The sequence below is a fragment of the Phaenicophaeus curvirostris genome, chromosome 8 (genome assembly GCF_032191515.1).
Source record: "Phaenicophaeus curvirostris isolate KB17595 chromosome 8, BPBGC_Pcur_1.0, whole genome shotgun sequence".
NCBI lineage: Eukaryota > Metazoa > Chordata > Aves > Cuculiformes > Cuculidae > Phaenicophaeus > Phaenicophaeus curvirostris.
This window is the reverse complement of record NC_091399.1, coordinates 36,283,582-36,306,447: the sequence shown is the minus strand read 5'-3', so window position 1 is coordinate 36,306,447 and position 22,866 is coordinate 36,283,582. Positions and strand designations below refer to the sequence as shown.

General features: G+C 39.6%; 1 protein-coding gene across 1 annotated transcript in view; it reads right to left on the bottom strand.

Annotated features, from left to right (window-relative positions):
- Positions 1–22,866, bottom strand: part of PATJ (PATJ crumbs cell polarity complex component) — a 157,702-nt gene that overhangs the window by 49,351 nt on the left and 85,485 nt on the right. The window contains exons 28-29 of the mRNA XM_069861943.1: positions 12,302–12,498; positions 3,044–3,135 (exon numbers count right to left, since the gene is read on the bottom strand). Coding sequence (XP_069718044.1) covers positions 3,044–3,135; positions 12,302–12,498 — 289 coding nt within the window. The remainder of the gene's footprint in view (positions 1–3,043; positions 3,136–12,301; positions 12,499–22,866) is intronic.

Sequence of the window (22,866 nt, the reverse complement as noted above, 5' to 3'; positions counted from 1 at the left end):
ACTGCACTGTGTCTCATTAGCAAAAATTGCAGGAAAGGGTGGGAATGCAATAGTAACACTACCTGGGTATAAAAAAAAGTGTGAACAGATTTTTATAGTGCAGACGGTAAGTTAGGATTTCAATAAAAAGTCAAAAAGGATGCAGATAACTTCTATTCTTTGTTTTTTTCCTAGAAAAACCCCAAACAAACGTGGGTGCAACAAAATCCAAGTTTTTTAATGGTAGTTATTACAGTTCTCAGAGAAAGGCATTTCTGTGCCCAAGAATTTCTAAGCTTCTCTTGTAACTGATTAAAGACTTTATGAAAACATCCCCCTGCCCTGCACATGAACCAAAACACCAGAAGTAGGAAAACCTTGATGCCGTTTTGTGCTTCAAAGTGAAAAGCAGCATGCTTATCACTGAGCATCCTTCGTCTGAGGGAAGTTAAGGCCTCAGGATATCAAACAGGGCACTTTTTAGTAACAGTCCAAGAGCCCCACTAGTTTTGCTTTTATGTCCTAGGTCAGCTCAGCCAGGCAAGCAGGAACTGTTTATCTTGCAGAACGATGTGTTTGTGGAAAACTGTAACCCACTCAGCTCTTTCACTGGTGAAATTAGAATTTTAGTACCTTAATGCACATGAAGATCAAATCAATTTCTCTCTTAACTGCCGCAGTACACATTCTTTTGCTATGGTGAGCTGTGGTCTCTTCTTGCTGTGTGCTCCAGGATGCTTTGGCTACATTATGCTACAGGCCTTCTATCTTCAAAAGCAGTTGCACAGGTAACAGAGCTCAGGAGGAGGAAAATAGTGTTTCTGTTGCAGCTCCCTCCTCCTCATTTGCAAAGCATAACAAATGTAACAGTATCCTGCTCTTTCTACATCATTAGAGCCCAGAGGAACACATCTGAAATCAGCCAAGCAGCAAGCCTACCAGGAGAGCAGAGCCTGCTACACTCAGCGCTTTGTTCTCAGTTGGAAAAGCTATTGCACATGCACGTACAAGAGATGGATGGAGATTAAAGATGCCTGTTGCTCCTCTTACTTACTACGTCTGGAACAATGCCAGTGGCATTTCAATACCCCCATTTTGTATTATAGTTTTAAAATGAGTTGATAGAGCAGGAAGTAACTTTTTCTAACAAACTGCACCTCAGGACTTCTGAGACCAGCACAGTCTTTTGTCCATCCAGTGTTTTCGTGGTCTAAGGTGTAGGAAATGGAAGCACCAAGATATAATGGGCCCATGGGCTATAGTCTGCATGAGAAAACTATTCTTGTTTCTCTTTAAAATTCACCTTTAAGAGAGACAGCCTGATTTGGCTTTGCTGAATTTTGAAATGCCCCTCTTGCTGCAATGCTCTCATTACTAATGACATCATATCAGTGGGAAAAATTTTTCACTGCTGTTCGAACTCAGGCTAAGCAAACAGACCCATCAGTTGTCAGCGTACTCGAACACAAGGCCAAGAGTAGTGACAAGACGTGTGCTCTTGGGAAGTGTGATAGTGTAAGTTTACAACCTCAGCAGCAGCGATGGAAAATGGGAACTTTTTTTTTTTAAAAAAAAAAGCTCTAGAAACAAGATTTATCCAACAGTATTTCCAACATCTACTAATTATGATCATTAAGACAACTTTTTGCCTTGAAATCCACTTCTACACAGACAATCTGAAAATGGGAATTATGGCTAAGAACTTACATGGTCTTTATGTCTTAAACACAATACAAAATACGCACGCAGGATTTCCAATCTATGGGTGACCCGAGCTAACACACACCTTTGGTGCAGCAGGGCAGGCTGCAAGAAGCCTATGCTCTACGTTGCTACCTAACAGCACTAAACCCACCCTGGGTTTTGGTTCCATAAGTTGTGGTTCTGCCTCTGCTTCCAACTAGACACATTTTCCACATGCAACTAAGTAATGGTGAGTGAGTTGTTGTACATGAGGTTTAATTTTCAATAGCTGGGGAAAGTAACATGGGAGCTGCAGGCAAAATCATTGATCTTCTCCAGATCCTCTGTGCTGCCAAGTATAGCAACTCATTCTTTGCGGCACTAATGCTGCTCTTTCATCATTTCTATGTATGCTGTACAAGACAGAGCCGGGCAAGTAAATATACACATTTATATGCATTCACCCACAAATTATTACACTGTTCATAGGTAAGCTGGAGAATATAAAACAATATCAAGTATGATGTATATGTTGGCGGAAAGATCACATTATAAAACAGCATGGGTGTAAGTGCCCAATGGAAGCCACGGCTGGAATAGATGCATTTATGAAATTCCAACGTATTAAAGCATATATGAGTTCTGGGAAAGGGGCTGCTCCTTCCCAGACCTCCCATCCAGGGTCATAAGAGTAACACTTCCTGAATGACAGAGTGAATGTATGGAGTATCCTTAACTCACATACAGACTAAAAGAAAAAAATTTTATGCTTGGAGTAAAAGAAAAGATACCCACATATAATTCTTAGGCAGATGAAAGGTTGCTTTAGTGTATCACCTCCTACATAAGCCATCCCAGTGCTCCTTGTCAAATTCAGGTTCTCTCTCTGTACAAACAAGCCCTAGCTCAGTCTTTAAATTCCCTTTTGATGTCTATACCTAGCTATACTTCATATGTAGACCCAGCCCATGCTCCATGTACTCCATCCACACTTGCCTGCTCCCCTCACAGCAGCTCACTCTCAGCACCATTTTCATTCCCTTTTGGCAGTCTGAGTGAAGCAAACTGCTCGTCTCATCTTTGCAGTGGCAGAACCAACCTAAAGCACTTGAATAAATTCTAGGGGAAGAAGCTCTCGAACCCAAGACAGACACCCCTAAACCAGGCACTCAACTACATTAGATCTTATTTACATACATTATTAAGCAGAACTCTTCAACAGTTGTGAGATAAATAGTCAAAGAGAGGGTTTATTTCACTTCAAAAAGAACTGAGCAAGTTCAGCATTTTCAAAATAGGATAAATATGTAAATTACATATGTAAATACGTAATGCAATGGGACAAAGGGCAAACAAATCTCTTGATGAGAACTGTTCTTACCGTATAAAAACTAGCTTAACCTTTGACGGGGCAGTCTTAATGATCGCAGAAGCATTCTGGTGACTTCTTCCATACAATATCTGATTGTTTATCTGTTAAAGAAAATGAAGATTTTTATATAAGTGGAGAAATATGCTTTGTTTTAATTTCCATCACTAAAACTTCAAAATTTACTGTGGCGTAAAAAGACAAGATTCAAAGAAAATGCAGTCCACAAAATATAAAGTGCTTTTGGAAGCTCATACATCCAGGAATATCAATGTTGCACAGATATATATACCTGTCTGTACAGCATTGATGAGACAGAAATACTAGAGCTGATTAAGAGCCTCTTTCAGGCACAGTTGTGCTGCAGAAAGACATCATACGATACACACATAAAAGGAGATGGACACTACTCCTCTTGGCTTTCAACTGCCCAAGGTGGTTGCCCTTCTCTCAGCTGGCTACCAAAGGATGGGGTGTAGTCTGCAGCTCAGCAGCAACACTTTAAAAAGCATCTCATCTTTCTTATTGTTCCTTTTGAAAGGTCCACATAACTGAAGCCTTAGAATGGATTTAAAATATTACATTTTTATCATCTTAGACTCTAATCTATCAAAGGAAAAATACTGTATTAATAGCAAAACATTCCAAGTTTTATTCTAGACCAATATAAACCAGGAATGACACAGGGCTAATTTAGTCTTTTTAGTGGGCCAAAATTGAGAGAAATCTTTTATTCTTTTTCACAGACCCATAGAATGGACTTTAGGTATTATTTTCAGATTTTTGGAAAACAACTTGATCTGACAAGAATCATACAGATTTGACAACACCAGAGATTTTGAGGCTAACACTCCTATACTTAACCTATAGGCAACTGACAGTCCAAAAAACTTGCTGTTAATATTGTGCTGACTCCTCAGTTCCATGGGAAGGAGAAATGATATCCATGGGGACAGAAAGGACAACTTAAGGACATGCCACATTATTCTTGCTGTGATGGATCAAACAACTAAGCACAGTGACAGACACCAAGTCTATCCAAAGTCTACTTCTGATATTTTTGTTGCATGCAAGCACACACCACAGTTTTCAGAGGGAAATAGCTTGGTTTTAATACAGTATGTGCTTCAGGACTTTTCTTCCTGTGGGAACTAGAAGCCTTTTTCCAGTCTGATGAAAATAAGATGCCTACTGTCTCCCAGTGCCATGCTCAGTGACTGGGACTTTGACAAGGACAACAGCATTCCAGAGATGAATACAGGAGGTACTTCTAAGCCAATCAAAAGCGTAGTCTGTATCATACCACAAAAATAATGTGCAGTGTAAAATTGGACTATTTAAAGCATTACATTTATTTCTCAGGCAGTGCTTGTCCTTAACGCCTTGCTCCACCTCAACCTGGCCAAAGTGCCCTGAGTTTTTTGGGCTTCAGCTCCTCTTTATTAATGCCCCCCACCTCAGAGCTACCCTAAGATTTCTTGCCTTTCAGTTCAGGCATTGCACAAACTACCATCGCAAAGATCATACGTAGAATATAAGGTAGCAATGAATACCACAATAAATTTAAAGAAAGTAAAAGCTGAGCTAAGTATGGTGGGAAAAATAAGATTATGTCGAGGAGATTAATAAAACCCTTGAGCAATCTCTTTAGTCGTACCCAGAAGATTTTCAGATTTAAAACTAAGCTGAAGAGAACAGTCATCAAGGTGGTGAAGGAAAATATCCTTCCGTTACAGCAGGGAGCAGGTTTTCCTTCAACTTCAACAATTCAGATTGGAATAAGCATCAAGATAGCGATATTCTGTTTCAGAACAATTATTTACCTACACCTGAATACCTGTACACATGAATATAGAAATTAATTCAAAACCTACATTTAACATTTTTTATTTTGTCAAAAAAGAAGGTAAAATTTTAAAGATAAAGAAATAGAAATTAATGGTATTTGGAGTCATTATGTTGGTTCAGGTTCACTGTTCAGCTAGTAGCGTGTTTTGCTGACTAAGCAAGCATCAGAGGCTTCCAAGCGTGCAGAATAATCTGCTATTTAACTCTGTCAAAATTTGCACTCCAAGCATCTTGATTAGATTAATGCACCTCTCTGGAGCTAGAGTGTTCACACACCCTTCCAAAGTGAGCAGCTAGCTTCATTTCAATACTGCCAATTTTTTCCCTCCACTCTTCATTTACAACATAATATTTACATTCCCATTTGATATACCAATGCTGTTTAAAACATAACAATGAAGCACAGGAACAATTTACTAGTGATTATAGAACGACCTTTTTGTTACTGAAAATTTCTGTATTTGATTTTGGGTTTGTGTTCTTAGCAGATTTTTCCATTCAAACAAGAAATAACTGGCCAAGTCTTAACAGCCTAGTGTCATACAGGTCACTTGGTCATATTGGCAACTTCACAATATTCCTGTCTTATTTTCAGTGGATCAAAACAACACGCAAGTTCATCAGTAGTACAAGGACAATGCAGGAACAGGAATAAAGCCCGTAACACTCGATTGTTCACGAAGATTGAAGTGCAAACCATTTATCTACCAAGTTGATCACTGTACGAAGAGAGAACCAAGAAAGGTCTATGAGAGTCTGAGCCAGCAGAATACAATCAGCACTGAGGAAAGAGCACCACACCAACATCTGCAAGGGTTTAATATGGTGCTGCCATGGTTGCAAAGATAAGGTGAGAAGCAACATCCAAGGCCATGCCTTGTTCAAAGAGAAATTTAAAAATCTGATGGCAAACTGAATGTTCAGTTACATTCTGGCTTCAAGCTGGACTTGAGACATTCAGTGAGTTTGTTGACTTTCTTTTTCTAAGTTAAAAAGTAAATTATTCACTGGGAATACCGTATACTTTACAAACTGTTTGGATTTAGTTAAATTACCATTAATCTTTCTAAACAGCAGACTTTTTAGATTAAAACATATTGTCTTTATTCTGGCTACATTAATCCTATTCAGTACATGTATCAAATAGTCCAAAATTTAATTAGCTGTGAGCTGGATCTGTAAGTTATAATTATTTAATTACAACATAATGAAAGGATTATCAAAGTAACAGATCTCCACAAGATTTTGGACTGTCCCACATAGTTACCACAGCCAGTATTAATTTTTCCTTTTTCTTTTCTTTTTAAAAAAAGGTCACTTTCTTTTGCAAAGTAAATTAATGTTCCATCAGCTTCATATACCACAGTGAGGACCAAAGCACAAAGGCCTACTTAAATAAAACAAAAAAGAGAATATCTACGATTTCATAAGTAATACCATTTTACATCTTTCAAATTAAATAAACGAACACATCAGATTAACCAAACAGTACTCTGGCAGTCAAAACCTATAAATCTGTGCTTTACTTTTTTCGTTCACGATTAGAGAAGAAAAACAAAGCTTTGACTAAGCAAAAGGCTGATCTAAAGCAACCTCAACTCCTCTTTACGTGTCTTTTTATATAATCTCTTGGAAAGACGAGAGAGAACAGAGAAAGATAAAAACATGTGACAGGTATGAGGTCAGGTCAGCAGGTTTCAGTTCAGTTTTTAATATAACCCTACACTGCTTTATGGCAGATTTTATCACATATCCCAAACGTACTGTTGCCCTCACCTACGAAAGTTTTGGTTTACAGTTTCATACACTAGACCAGCAGAAAGTACAAACTCACTGAAATCTGAGCTCTTAAATTAAGAGGAAAAAAATGTAAAGGACTGTATACTTCTCGAACTTTAATTTGCAGGGGAGAAACATTAGACATGGGTATTAAAAAAAAAAAGCACTATTTTTACTATGTGGCAGTAATGGAAATCCATAAAATTAGTATCATCTGATTTTTATTGAAATCAAGTTAAATTATACCCCAAAGCTTGTAAAAGAAATGGCATAGCTTTCAATAAGAATTATTTCTTTGTATCAATGCATTAAGTTCCTTCTAACCACAGAAACTGTAGCATTTCGAGATACAACCGGACTCTCTGAAACAATGGGAAACGTTTCAAAAACCTTTTGATCAATCAGATTATAGACCAAAATCTCCAACACACCGAACTGCCAAATAATAAAGCAAGAAAAGAACACTGGAAAGAAAAAGTAATTAATTAGAATGTGAATTCTTCTTTCCTCACCAAATCTATTTCCCAGCACATGTTCAAATACATGCTTCACCTACAGTGATCAACAGACTATAAACTCCATTAAGACAGAAAATCACGTGCCCGGTGTCACAGTTTGGTTTTGCCGTTGGCTTGGCAAGCAGGTGATCCCTGCAGTTCCCCCACGTAGAGACTGTGGAAAGAGACTGGATGACAGAAAACTGCAGACTGCCTCTGCCCTTGTGAAGAACTGGCTTTTTGATTACAGCTTTACTCTATTCACAGCTTTAAGAATCACCACTCAATGCTAACCCTACAGGTAACCTTTATGAAAACCTTTACATGAAAACCACATCTGTAACTTCCTACAAAAAGACCAAAAGGACACTATCCCTCAACATTACCTTCAGTAAATGAATCTGAAAATAAGAACAGAAACTATGACTATTGTGTTTAAATAGCAGTTTGGAAAAAATACCACCGCTGGAGTTAATTATTCAAGATGACCATTCTCATGTGAAAACCTCACTATCCCTTTATGTTTAAGTGACTGTCCCTCTTCAGAGATAGTGCCACTTGCCTAATCCAAAGCAATTGTCTTGAAACAGGAAAAGCTAACATAATATCACAAGTGAACTGAGAATAAAACACTAGTCCCCATATTCTAGATCTGAAACGGCATTGTGAATTTGGCTGGGCAGATCATTTACCTGCACAAAATACTGATGTATCTATTATACTGTTGAAGCATAACAGGTTTATCCAAGACTTTTGAAGTAAAATCACAATAAAAATTCAGTTAGCACAAAAGCCCTCTGGCTTTGAGATATGACAGAAATGGCATAAAGAAAAAAAAGAAAAAACCAAAACTGCCTCTCATGCAGCTGTCCAGAAGGGACAACAGGTAAGCCTGTTCTCTGATTCTTGATTATGAAAACTGGCTTTCACTCTTTCAAGCAATGCTAGGGCCTCCTAGAGCAAAACATCCAAACAAGCAGTTTCCTTCCATCTCCTTCCCCATTTTCAGCAAGATAAGCAGGGACAAGTAGATGGCAGAAAATGCCAACATCAGTAATTTAGTGTAAGACAGCTCTGTACATTCATAGAATGCAGTCGACTTGCTTATGGGGAGATGATAATAATAGTAATAATAAGCTGGATGATCCAGTGTGAATAAAACATACTAAAAGGACAGACCCATGCAGAGTTCATGAGCAGCAGGGCTTAACAGCATAGGTACAGCACCATGTGAACGTGCTGTGGGCCATGCTGGGCACAATCAGCCACAGGACTAAGTCCAAAATAATAAGATATGAAGCAGTGCAGGCACCTGCACTAAAACAGCAAGAGTGCAAGGCAGGAGCACCACAGATGGTTTCTTTGCTTGGAAAAAGAACAGAAAAACAGAACTTGTGTCATATGAAAAATAGATCCTTGTGCAGAGGGACCAAATTCTAACCCAATTATTTTTCCTCCATGTATGAAAGTAGGATGAAAGGACCTTCTCCCTCAAAAAACTGTCTTCCTCAGCTATTTACCCATCCAAAATATCACAAGAGATGTACTTAATAAAATAATGAATACATACTTTTTTTTTTATGTCACCTGTATTTCATTCAATGTATGGGCTGGATTGACTTTAAAAACAAGACAGGATCATTCACCACAAAGACTACTGTTGTTTGGAGAAGCTAAAAGTGAGATGATATTTCATTAATTCAGTGACAAAAAATATTATGAATAATGAGCTGAGGCAGTCTGGCAGCATCCCACATCCTTCAATTGAATCCAAACAAAATCCAGTTCAAAATGAAAATGAAGATGTAACATCTGTCTATCTATAGCTATCTATACACATCCATCCCATTAACCTTACCCCTCCCGTCAACAGCCACAGGGAATAAGTTGTACATACTGCTACAACACTAACCAACAGGATTCACTGGGGCATCTCAGGACAGAGCAGAAATGCCAGAGGCTTCCTAAGATGTTAATCCCTTCTCTTGTTGATAGGTTCTACTATTCAAAACTGATGTGTAATCAAAGATGTACTTCAAACATGCAGTAAGATGAGAGCGGTTTATTGGCAGATGAACAGATGAGGATACTGGGGAAAATGACCACAAATGTTTATGAAGGGGTTGCAAAGTCCAAGAGCTTTTTTACCTACAGAATAACGGAATATTTGACCACTGGCAATGGCCAGCAGCTCAGTTTGCACGTAGAGCAGCTTAATGCCTACACGCGCTATCCAAAGGAAGAGAAGTGAAGTTTTTTCATTGATAGACTGTCCATCCAGGTCTCTGAATGAGGGAAGGATACTATGGGAGAGATGTAAAATGCTTCTGCAACTGACAACCATACTCAGAGTCTTCAATTTTCGGTCTTTAACTGAAGAAAACTAAACAATTTTCATTTCCTCACTTCTGAACACATGAGTTTGCCTTCAATGCTCTTTTAAAATATTTTGTTGTAAAAGGCACTGCAAGCCAAGCCAGCTGACCACCTTGATCTCTGCATCAGTGGCATGGAAGTTGCATGAAATCATACTGGAGAAATTCAAAAGCCATCCGGACATAGACCCGGTCAATTGGCTTGAGATGGCCCTGTCTGAGGAAGTGGGGTTGGACCAGATGACCTCCAGAGGTCCCTTCCAGGTCCAATAATTCTGTGATGTTCCTACCTTGATGACCCATATACTTGTAGATACAAGAATTCCTAATGTTTACTGAAATTTATTGAACCTAGCGGTTATTGAAAAACCCTGCCAGGGTAAATGCCCATTAGTTCCACTTCAATGCTACTCACATAACACTGAAATGCTTTTAAAAGATAAAAAAACAGAGCTGTGAATAATTGACCACTAGTGTGAACACAAGATGTCTGTACATGACTAATGCACAACCCATTCCTTTGTAATAGAGGATGTTTTGACACCGGATACATACTCACTGGGGACTGGAATGAGATCACCACATCCTTTCATATAAGTAATGGCAGTTCTACCCACTGGAGAAACACCTTTAACTTGATTGCAAAGGTAAACAAAACAGGTCTTTACCAAAGTCTTTGAACTTTAGTTTATTTGAAGTTTGGCATTTTTGAGATGGTGAACACTACTTCTCTTTCACTATAGAAAAAAAACCCCAAACATCTAACTATCTTTAACTTGACAGGGAGAGAAATTAGGGCAACGACACTACTTTGAAAAAATCACACACAGAATCACTAGGTTGGAAAAGACCCACCGGATCATCGAGTCCAACCATTCCTAACAATCACTAAACCATGACCCTCAGCATCTCACCCACCCGTGCCTTAAACACCTCCAGGGAAGGTGACTCAACCACCTCCCTGGGCAGCCTCTGCCAGTGCCCAACGACCCTTTCTGTGAATTTCTTTTTTCTGATGTCCAGCCTGAACCTCCCCTGGTGGAGCTTGAGGACATTCCCTCTTGTCCTGTCCCCTGTCACTTGGGAGAAGAGCCCAGCTCCCTCCTCTCCACAACCTCCTTTCAGGTAGTTGGAGAGAGCAACATGGCCTCCCCTCAGCCTCCTCTTCTCCAGGCTAAACAACCCCAGCTCTCTCAGCCGCTCCTCATAAGACTTGTTCTCCAGCCCCTTCACCAGCTTCGTTGCTTTTCTCTGGACTCGCTCCAGAGCCTTAACATCCTTCTTGTAGTGAGAGGCCCAGAACTGAACACAATATTAGAGGTGTGAAATGCTACTTATAACATGGCTCCTGCATGCAAATCCCAAGCCTTAAGATATATGTGATTAATCACAGATGGTGCATCTTTCAAGTACTGCTAGAAGTACTTAACATAAGATCAAACAAATACTGCAAGGTATAACTCATGAGATATAAGAAAACTTCAGTGGATCCTTCTTTGTGGGGAAGTATTGACACAAAAGGTTCTACCTTTCCTGTACCAGGAATTACCTGGTCTATGATTTGCATAGAGGAAAACAGCACCATAAGTCCTTACAACTGGTAGTCCCTGCAACCCAAAATTCAACAATTTTATTTTTTTTTACTGTTAGAATTTGGTGCCAGGGACAGAAAGAAAAGATAGATTTAAAGAGAAAGTAATTTTCCTACCCTATTCCAGCATGGTATAGACCTTCATACCATCTAGCACACTTAAAAAGGAAATAATAAACTTCAGACGGTGGTATTATTATAGCAAAACATGTCTGTCTTGTACTATGTGTATTGAAAATCTGTAATTACATAACTGTGCAACAATGACAAATGCTTAGACAATTCTGAGTACTCCCAAGGTATTCCCAGGCAGTCAAACTGCTCTTTCTCAAATCAAGAAACGTGACAAAATAGGTGGTTCTCTGAAGGCACAGCGTTAGTTGCTGCAAGATCAAAAAAGCACCACCCATGGAGAGCAGTAGGTCAGCATACACCTACTCCTCTGCAAAAGCTTCTCTCTAAAGGAAAGATCCTCAGGGGTGGCTGATTTTTTTAAACCACTAAAGCAATCATGATGTGGGGAACCACTGCAGGTGCCACAGCAAGTGTCACCCTGCAACAGCCAAAAATCAGATAAAGTATGGGAAATATGCTTTTTCAATCTGAAGGTGAAACAACGAGACAGAAGAAAAAGTGAAGACAAAATACCCTACTTGCTAATGAGCTCTCTTGCCTTGCAGGTGACCTTGTGCCAGACACAACTAAAGAAAAGAAGTATTTTAAGTTACAGCAGATCAAAACAGATTACAGCATGAAATTTTATTTTCAGGATGGGGGATATCCCTGTCATCTGTAAAAACACAGATGGTAACTTTGAGGGGGTTTTAGTTTTTTAATGTAAGGTGTGAATTTCCCTGTGAAACCACATATGCACTACAAGGATAGATTTACTATCCCCTTCCTGCCTTTCAACGGTCGCTCCCTAAGCATAGCTTGTGAACATGCTGAGAGCACAGACTTCACGGACAAGACATTAGTTTTCACAGGCCAATGATTTTTGTTTCACTGAAAACACATTTACCTGCCAAAGGCCAAGTTCTCAGTTGGCATAAATCAGCGCAGCTCCTTGCCTCAGCCACATAAATCCATTTGTGGGCTTTATTTAAGATTCAGATGATAGCTTCACATATGCCTCTCCCTCTCTCCATATGAACCCTGCTTAGTTAAAGGAAACACTTACCTCTAGAAGTTCATCGCCAATATGCATCCTTCCATCTCGTCCTGCAGGTCCGTCTGGATTGATACCAACTACAAAGATGCTCATACGAGAGCGGTCCTTGTTGCCAGCAAGACTCAGTCCCAGCCCATTTTTGTCTTTCTCAAGCTCAATAATGTGCAACTCTCCTGGTAGATCTGCATATCTTTGCCTGATTTTCTCTAGAAAGATCAAAACATAAAATGAGTTCTAACACAGAATAACTTATATGCAGATGTTCAAGAACACATACAAATAAGCTAGAAATTGATGGCTTTTCAGTGTTTACTCCTTGGTAACAGAGGTCTTCCCAGCACAGACTAAAATAGCATTTGCTGTGCCTGTATCGTTCACACAGCAAAATGCAGCATCAGCTGCAAATACTATTCACATTAAAACTGTGCTACTTTAGTTATTTGTACAACAAGTTGGTACTAAAACAAAAATTTTGTTAAAGAAGGGTAAACACAGGAATTCCAGAGGCACCTCAAATCTTACCTTACAAAACCTACCAATTTCAGGAAACTCTTACAAAGTTAAAGCTGGTTAATTAACCACTGTGGGAAACTGAAATGCTTACATTGCAAACCTCTGCAAACTCACATCTCAGAGTAGATTTTTTTTTACTTTGGGTTCTTTCTGGTCACTCAGGAATATGCTTACCATGCTCTGCTTAACATTATGTGCTACTGTGTGGATGATTAATCAAAGCAGATGTCAATGACAATGTATACGACTGATTACATTTTTAAATGCAGCCTCACTTAATATTAAGGTAGTTATTTGTCTTTCATCTACATTTCAACCATTTCTGTCACGGAGTGCAATATACTTACAAAGTTATTTGGAGCACATTGCATGTCTGTGGATGCTGACAGTTTAATCTGAATGTCTTTTCACCACTGGCATAGAAACATCTCACTATTGCTTGCGGGGGTCAATCACAGCAAGGGTGATTATTTTCCTGTCTGATCAATCTTTTGCAGATTTTAAAGCCAGCCTCATAACACCACCTGCATCCAGTGCTTCATCTGGGCCACACATTACAAAGATCAAGTCAAAGTACTTTGCTGTGGCTGGCTGTCACCTTTAGTCCAACGCCCAAGGTGACAGAAGCTGCTGCATTATGCATTAAGAGGAGAAATAAGAGAGATTATATGTTCCACCATATCCCTGAGTCAGCAGCAGTAGCTGGATCAATATTAGCTGTTACCAGTCTACTGGGGAAGCATATTTTAATAGTATAATTTAACTACTGTAGTGAATGTTCCCATGACAACAAGGACGAGGGGAAAGAGCTGGGGAAGGTGACAGGAAAGCAACTAAAAGAATAAAAACTGCTGAGAAGAAAGACAATGAAGTAGAGGTGTTCTTTCCACCATCCCTGTGCAGGATGCCAGGGTGATTTAGCCAAACTTGGGTCCACACCAGTGCCTCTCCTTCCTAGGGATCCTTCCTGAGCTGCAGCAGCCCCTTGTGCTTCAGCAGAAACCGCTGGAATAAGGGGAGCAGTCTCCTGTCTCCAACCCCAGATGCACCCAGGAGCATTACCCACACTCAGAGCAACATGGACAAGAACAAGCTCTCTTAGTACTGTATTTACAGGCTGGCATTTTCCTGCCACACTCAAACCCCCCAATGGCCTGGAGCCTATGCCTAAAATCCTGGGGGTATATATTAAGTGTGTGTAGTTACCCCTGGAAAGCTGTGGAGCCCTAAGGACATCTGCATAAAATGAGAATATCATAAAAAATTAGAAAATTCACTTGTTACTATCAATTATATGCCAAACATTCATATAGCTGCATTAAATGGTAATCCATGGAGCTGCACAGTTCTTTAAAATATTTCTTAACTAAAGAGGTCAAAATGTAATTAGAGGTGTGATCTGCTACTTGAACTTGGAAAGTGTTTTTCTTCTGTTTAGTATGCAGGACATATCCTGCTCAAAAATGGAAGCAAGGAAAGGTCTTGAAAACAGTGCTTCTGAAAGTACAGCAGATGCAAGCCCAGAAACAGCTATACCGTTTTGTTCACACCACCAAAGTTTAACATTTTTTTCCCGTTAAAAGAAGTCCAGACCTGAATAGCATTAAGACATTCTCTGCCTACCACAACTGAACAAACAACTCATCACAGTGCAGTAGATAGTAGCCATAAGAAAAGGTATTTCTTAGTGATTGCACTTGTGTAGATAAAGCAAGGAATCAGTGCTCTGGAGGGATGCTGCTGACTGATCATTGCTCTGCCATAGTTCCTTCCATTGCTGTTCTACATGGACAACACATCTCACTTTCTTTTGCTAGGAGCAAAGCACAAGTCTAAAGCAGGTTTTTAGCAACAGACTCGGATGCACAGAAAAGAGGTGAAGGAGCAACGAGAACACACACACTTAAACATTGTATAGATGTATAGATTGTATGGATGAAGCTGTACATCTTCAGAGACTACTTCAAAATTTATTTCTTGCTTTTCAGTAAAACCTGAAATTCCTGAACACGAGCCTGGTGCAGGAGCAGCTCTCTGACACTGCACATTGACACCACTTCAGTCTCTCCCTGCAGACAAGCACCTTCTGAGACTACCGATTATCAGTAACTCTGTAAACTCTGCAGTGTTTCCTTCTGCTGGCGCAGTCCCAAATGAGTTCTGTCACATGGGAAAAATGTTAGCTGTTCAGAAGTAGACATATACTCCTGTTCCATGCTGGGCTGAAATCACCAGTGATTGTTCGGGCGATTGCCTGGGATGAGACAGAGCCCCACTGAAGTTTCTCGTCTGCCTGTATTGGGCCAGGACTAGAAACCTGGTGAGCTGATGTCCAGCTCAGCACTCCAGCAGCATCAGTCATCATCCACTGTGGGGACAATTCTTTGGGTAAAGAAAAATTAATCTGGGCAAAATCTAGAGGTCACCAAGTTGCTTTTACATGTTAAAAGTATTTTTTAAAAGGGTTTTTCCTGCAGTACTGGATTTTGTTTGAAAAAAACCCCCCATATTTAGAACAAGAAACTTCTGTGTGGACTTAAGTCCTTCATTAAATTACCACATTCATTTACAAAGCAACTACTTGAAAAGGTCAAGATGACCGGAGTGGTAAAATACTGGGACGCTACAGAGGAATCAATGAAGATTCTGTGTGGCGAGCTCCGTTTCCAGCCTGGCTGCAGACCGTTATTGAGTGCTGCCAGAGAAGATGCAAGTGTGTATGTACATGTTCACGCATGTAGGGACAAGGAGAGATACCCCTGTTTTAAAATCGAGCCTCCCTGAACAACAGAAGGTTCTGGCTCTCGCAAGCCCCACCTCCTGCAATTAAACACTTCCAAGGGCAGTCCTCACCAGCAGTGTAAATGATAACACGCTACTCCCAGTGGTGTCCTTGCGTTACTCATCCAATCTGCATACAAATATCCTTTGGGCATCCAGCTGACTTCCTATAACATTGCAATCGTATTCTCAATTTGCCTCTTAATAAGAATCTCATAAGATTATTTTAAACAAGTATTTACTGCTTAAACAAACGTGCAACCAAGGCATCTTCTTTTTAATTCCTTTTTCAGCTGTTTTTTTTCCCCTCCAGCTGGTATCATTTTTCAGTTCTCTGCCTAGCATTGGGGAGCCAGTTAGCATCTGCTTTTGCAAAGAATTCCATTATCTGCCTTCATTACCAGATACTTTACACAAGGCAATTGTAATTCTGTTGTTGCTGCATTACACATGGGACAAGTTGTTTCTTGTTTTGGCCCTACATGGAGTTGTCTCCACATTTGGTGGCAATATGCCTATCACAACTTCTGCAGACGTATCTCACCAACAATATTTAACTAGCTAAGGTTGCATCCCGTTTCTTTTTAAAATACTATACAGCTTAATGGGAACTAAAAGCACAAGTACAGGCTTTAGTGATCACTCCTGCGATAGTATTTTCCAGTTATATTAGCAGACATCACATTTCAAAGAGAAATCCTAGAAATGGAAGACAACTGCTTTCAAACAATATACCATTATGCTGCTGCATACGTTTCTCTGCTTCAGTCGCTATCCCTATTATATTAAACAGAGAGATAAAAGAAATAAACAGGGACAATACGGTCAGGATATTGGAGTTTGCATTATCTAGTATTGCAACAAATACACAATTCATCTGCAAAGAAAAAACAGACACCACTTCTCAGAAGGCAAAAGCTCTTTAAATTACAAAGCACTTGCAAAGGGCTGAGGAGCCTGTTTGCCAAACCTAGTGAAATCTCCAGTTAAATGAGCTGAAAGGGAAAAGGTGTTTCTTTTGAAAATGGTGTCTCTGCATGATGCAAATTACAGTCCATCTAAAAGGTAAGACGAGGAAAGAAAAAGCTTTGGATGACTCAGCTACGTGATTCTTTCAATACCACAATATTAAAACTGCCCAGGTGAAATAAAGATAAAAGAAAGGAGGGAAAACACTACAAAAAATGGCATGATATTTGTATACAGAAGGTGATACTGAGGATTTTACATCTCTCTTGCGTTCCCTTAGATAACTGTTAGCAACATATGCTGGGTTTTAGAGACTTTACAATCGTCTCATTTATCAGCCTCTGTTCATTTTAATGGTTTTAGCTACCATTTTTATCACATAGCACATAACATGGTTACAGTCTTAGCCTTTTCTGAGATTACTGTGCTCGAACAGCAGTGCTACAGCATCACAACCACTGTTTTTCATTTAGTAACGATAGATATCAGAATGCAGCCAGCATCCACTACGCAGAGCCAACCTTGCATATCAAACAACTAATTCCCTTCTTGATTTCACTATAAACGTTAAAAAAAAAGTAGAAAGTCCCTTGAAAGCTAACCCTAGAGCTGCAAGGGCAGCACGTCTAATTTACTGATTACAATTTACAAGAACCTAAATAAGCATATTGAAGGGACCATAATTGAACAAATGGGGGTTTAGAATTCTCCCACTACTAATAATATAATAAGCTTATTGTTTTAATCTTCCCACTAGCCCTCTATTCAGCTCCAAGGAGGCAGACAGTTCTTCAAACCTTATCTCAAATGTGATGCACTTGTCTGTTTTCATAAGCTTTAAACTGAAAAACAGAGAGAAGAGTATTTTTGTAATGCTTTCCTAAATTCCATAAAATCATTCTTATTCTCCTTGCATTGGTCAGCATGCATAGGAAAAATAGGGCAGTTGTATTCAAAACAGGCAAATCTTGGAAGAGCCAGAGATTGTGTTATGACCAGTCCCTATCGCTCAGGTGGCGAGGGGAGAGTCTGATGGGACTCACACCTTTGTAAATGCTGTTCTCTCCAAACCTGTGGGCAGGAAGCACCCCTGCAAGTGGCATGGGGCAGCAATGGGTTCCCTGTCTGATCCAGAAACTCAGCATCCCCTACAATCTTCCTTTGACATCCACACCATCCCTTTTGCAACACCTTGTTTCATATACACCATTTGGAAGTCATTTACCAAAACTGAAGCGATGATTTTCAGGAAAAATAACCCCCAGCAGTTATACTATTCTTTGACACATTTCAGTTAACGTTACCACCCCAAGACCAAGTCTGTCATGTACAACAAAGGAGAAAAAGAGCAGCTCCATAGCTCTATCTCTCTCATTCCTCCCCCAAATACTCCAAGCCATCACATTATAACATTACTTTTAAGTACACGAGGGAGGGAGCATGTACAAGGTGCTGCACAGACAAAGCTTTCTCTAGATGAAGAGCTAAAGCATAGGCTTTCATACTCTCACAAATACAACTCAAGTTCAAGTAAAAAACAAGCAAGCATTAAACTCTCATGAGTCAATATTCCTACCCTAACTTTAAGATTGTCTCTTCTTTTTAGCATGTGAAGGATCTGGGTGATTATGCGGAATCTCCAAGATTCTTCTTTCAGCTGCTCCCTTCAGCTCAGGCTCCCAAAACATTCTGCTCCTCTCTTGCCACTCAAATGCTTGCAGCACCTTCTCAGGTCACACAAGAAAACTTTCCTTCTCCATTGCTTTCCTTAAATCCCACTTGTTCCTCATAGCACCCTTGTTATAATGGAACGTAAAAGTTTCTGCTAGTGGTCTCTAACTAATCCAGGAAGACTACTATAATGAGAGCGTCCACAATCCGCTTCATCAAGTACCATTTCATTTTGTTCCTGGGGGCAGGTGACATTAGAAAATTACCAATTTTTTCTTCCTACAAGCAAGAAATCGTCACACCCGAGACAACAGCAGAGAGAAAAGTGACATTTAGCCATGGCTGAAAAACAGGGTAACTGCAGCCTGTAACATCGGGGAGCATCTCCAATGCTTGCACCATCTCACTCAACATTTTGAACAAATAGAGTTCTCACCAACCATTCTTCCCTTATTTCAGACCCAGAGGTTCATTCTAAAGCTGCAGTTTTGTTACACATTTGAGTTCTCTGAGGAAGGGATCTCATATGTTTTTCTTTTTTTAATTAGATGACAAGGACTTGATGAGTCTATTCATACCCACATTTATCCAAGATCTTTAATAATTTTGAAAGGAGATTTAGTGAAAGAGTGGTAAGCAGAGGTTCCAGATGCTCTGCTTACAATTGCTGATTACAGTAAAGGACTCTGCCCTTCCCTGCACACAATGCTTTTGCTCATTTGCCTTTCAAATGACGCATTAACCCTCATCCAATCACCTGGGTTTCCTCAGAAGCAATCTCCTTTGGGAGCTGTGATCTTGTAATCAGTCACTCTGGTGGAGCACCGACCAACACTGAGTTCCGAGTGCCCCCCCCCCCCCCCCCCCCCCCCCGCAAAAGATGACTCTTACAAGCTTTCAAGGAAAGGACTGGCAAAGGCTGTCCATGTTTTTCTTGCCCGCTGCTCCAGGACTGATAAACAAGTTGTTTCTTCTAGATAGGAGACACAAAACAGGCTAGCTATTGGAGCATCATACTGCTGCTAGTTGTTTAAATACAGACAAATAGCAAAAAAAGACATTCTCCTGATAAAATCTTCTGTAAGGATACACAGTTATGTGTAAAAACATATCACATCATGTTTGATGTCTGAGCCCACAAAAGGCCTAACTGAAGTAATTTTGAACGAATTACTTCTTTAAAATATGGGGTAGCCCCAAAAGGCAGCTGCTGCAGACCCCATTTTTTTTAAGCTGCTGAAAAAGTAACTGAGAAAAATCCCATGAAAAATACTCCACTGTATATTATTACAGTATACTATATTGTACTATGCAGTTTAAATCATCTAAAGCCAAAATACTGCAGTCCTCAGAGCTTACCAGTCCACTCAGTGGTGATGGCACTGAGCAGCCAGAGATAAGGCTCAATTATCACAGCCACGAGGCTCACGCACACTGCAGCTCCCGAGAGGAAAGCAGCCTTGCTCCTGCTCTGCTGAGGCTTGCCTAACACAGTTCTCTGGGAAGCCAGGTTACGTTAACAGTATAAGAACATCAGAAAATACCGATTTCCATCTGCAAAGTCTCAAGAAAATTTGAATGAGCGATAAATGCACATTGCTTGGACTTCTGGCCTGCTGCACCTCAGCCATCTCCTGGCATCAATGTGCCCACCAAGTGTCAGTGATCTGTGAGGCTGCACAATGCGTCCAGATACTGTGACAGACTACGTTTTAATGACCCATTTCACAATGCAATTTTGGAAAAATCTCACAATTGCAATAGAAATTTCTTTTCTATGCTACTCTTTCTGGTAGAAGCAGGTTTTCTGGTTTGCTTCTGCTCACATTGCTCTGCTAGGATCTATAATCCATTCCACACTTTTCTATTTGAAAGCTGTTTGTTCATTGATGGAAGAGACAGCACTTCTGAGACCGAAACAAGAATATTGGGGAACTCTAATCCACCATCTTTCTGCTTGGTCTCAATATGAACAAATGAATACTGTGAACATTTAGATTCTTCCTCCCTTGACAGTAATACAGTGTAACTTGCCCTGACAGTGTTTCATCTTTAAATAATGATGTTCGCACAAAGCAACTGGTACAGTCATTATCTTGGACTCTTTCTGCCCAGTCTAATTAAAGAGAACATCATCAAGCTATTGTCAAAAAATGAAAGTCTGTTACCTAACAAGGGCTTTTATGGGCCTGGGCATCAACTTTCCCAGTGAAAAGTAACTATAAGAGGCAGCACAGAGGATGCCTTTCAGAAGCCAAGGTGACAAGACACTTCTCACATAGTGATTTGTCCTTAATTTATGAATCTGTGATGAGAGTATGAACCGCCTCCATCTAGAGGGGGATGGAATGAAAAAAACCACTGAGACTTTTGGACTTAATACCTGTGCTGATGAGCTAAAACATCTAAAGAAACCTCTTAAAGTAAGGTCTCCAGAATAACTGCCACCATTTGGGCAAAGTAGACAAAAAACCCAGAAAGCTTCAAAAAACCCCAAAAAACAACAAACCCAAACCAGTTGCACAAAACCTAAAAAAGACTAAGGACCTGGTTGTGAAAGAACAGATGAAGAGGAGATTATACTCTGCAGCTGAGATAGGAGATGGTGGAGAGGAGATGGCAGGAAGGGTGTCCCAACCTAACGTGCTCACTTGCTTTGCCATAGCAGCACAGCCTTGCAACGCAACAATGCCACATAAAATCAATGCGACATGGCAAGGACTAATTTTTTTTTTTTTAATTAAAAAAACTCACCACATTAGTTAAAAGTTTGTGCAACAAATTTTAAATATGCTGCGACAGCAATGAGAAGAAATTAAAGTTGGGGACATCTGGGACTGCAAAGCCCAGGAAAATACCTACAGAGCTATGCTTGAAAATACAGTGCAAGTCTTAATGGAGAGAAGAACCATGGAAGATAGATCATGATCAGCTACTTTAGTTATGATTTAATTCAATGGTGAACATAAGGATAAATTTTAATCCTGTTTAACGTTTGTAGTTATTTTGCTAAAGGTTGTAGTTCATCACTAAAAGAACACATTTATCTGTGACAAAAGATTGTATTTGTACCGTGTGCTCCTTCTGCAGGCCAACTAAAAGTATAAAATACTACATAAGTATCTAAAAAAAAATTAACTATACATCTGTTGAAATGCTCAGGATTTATCACATATGTCAGATATCATGAACGATATTTCTTCTATACCATATATTTTTCCTAGCAACATATACTGTTAGTAATTGAACAGAAATTAGAAAGCAATTAAAGTATAAGCAACAGCTTTGTAATAAAAATATTGCATACAAACATGCCAATTTTGATTAACAGAAGAAAAATGGTTTTATTTAAATGTTTTAATTTCAAACTGGAACATTAAACAAAAGCATTGCTATTCTCATAATAGATAACGGAGGTTCTATGGTGATCAAAAAAATTTGTAACTGGTCTAATTTCCACTTTGCCAAAGATTTCCTTTTGTCTGTCCTGAGGCCTTCATGAACACCTAGTTAACGATAAACGCCACATAGTGACCTCAGAGGAGGTTCTGCCATCACACCACAGCCACAAACACTTCCATAATTTTCCAGCTGACAAATCTCAACTTCACACACCTAGTTTTTATTTTTCTTTTCTGGTCTGTGAATATTATATTCTAGCTGGTAATGAGTTGTTCAAGTTTGATAAGCTATTTTTATTCCCACTCAACTAGTTGAATACGCTGTAGAGAGAATAGGTCTTTGTTTCAAGCAACTGAAGAAAAAGTCAAAAGCTGGGTTTTTACTACATTCACTTCTGTGTCCAGATTTCTCTTAGTTCTCTGATGCACACATACTTGTGCTGAGCAGTTTTTTTCATTTAAATTATGCTAATCTTTTAGAGTATGCTCAGATCTCTATGTAGATTGCCATGTAAAACTTAGAACACACATTAATTTAAATCAAACATTTCCTGCTTTTAAGGGAAAATCCAATTTAAATAAAAAAGCTATTTAATATTTAAAAATATGCATATACAGCTTTTAGGGGACATAAGGTGATAGCAAGTGCTCAACATGTAGACAGAACAAGCAGACCTGACCATCCCCACCAACACTGTTCAGTGTTCTTCATGCCTTCATTTTTCAAGATTTAGGCAGCTATTCAGAATCAGTATTTGTTAAGTTCACATCTGGTTAGTCGTTTCTCAAACTCAAACACTCACCTGGTATCTGATGACTTTTAGGATCCTCTGTGCTTTTGCACAGGACACTGAAACCACGCTCCATAATTCCCCAGGGCTGCCAACAGGTCTGTCAGCTACTCAAAGACCATCCCTGCATTGCCTTTAGTGTGCTACATATCCACCTCATCACCACACATTTTTGCACAGGAAGCCCAAAACCAAAATATTAGCTAAGAAGAACAGGGTCAGCCCATCTCATATGTCCCCACATTGTGCAAGGCTCCTACAGGGCCAAGAAATTCCAAAAAACACAAGTCTGGGTTGGTTCTAGGCCCTGGTTTTACAGTTATCAAATTGCACATGAGTAATTTTCAAGCTTTTTACAACATTAGGCAATGCTTACAGGCTTTGTTTGTTTAAGCATAAACCTGAGTTTCCCAGAGTTGTGACTCCCCTTTGATTGCTGAGATAAAAT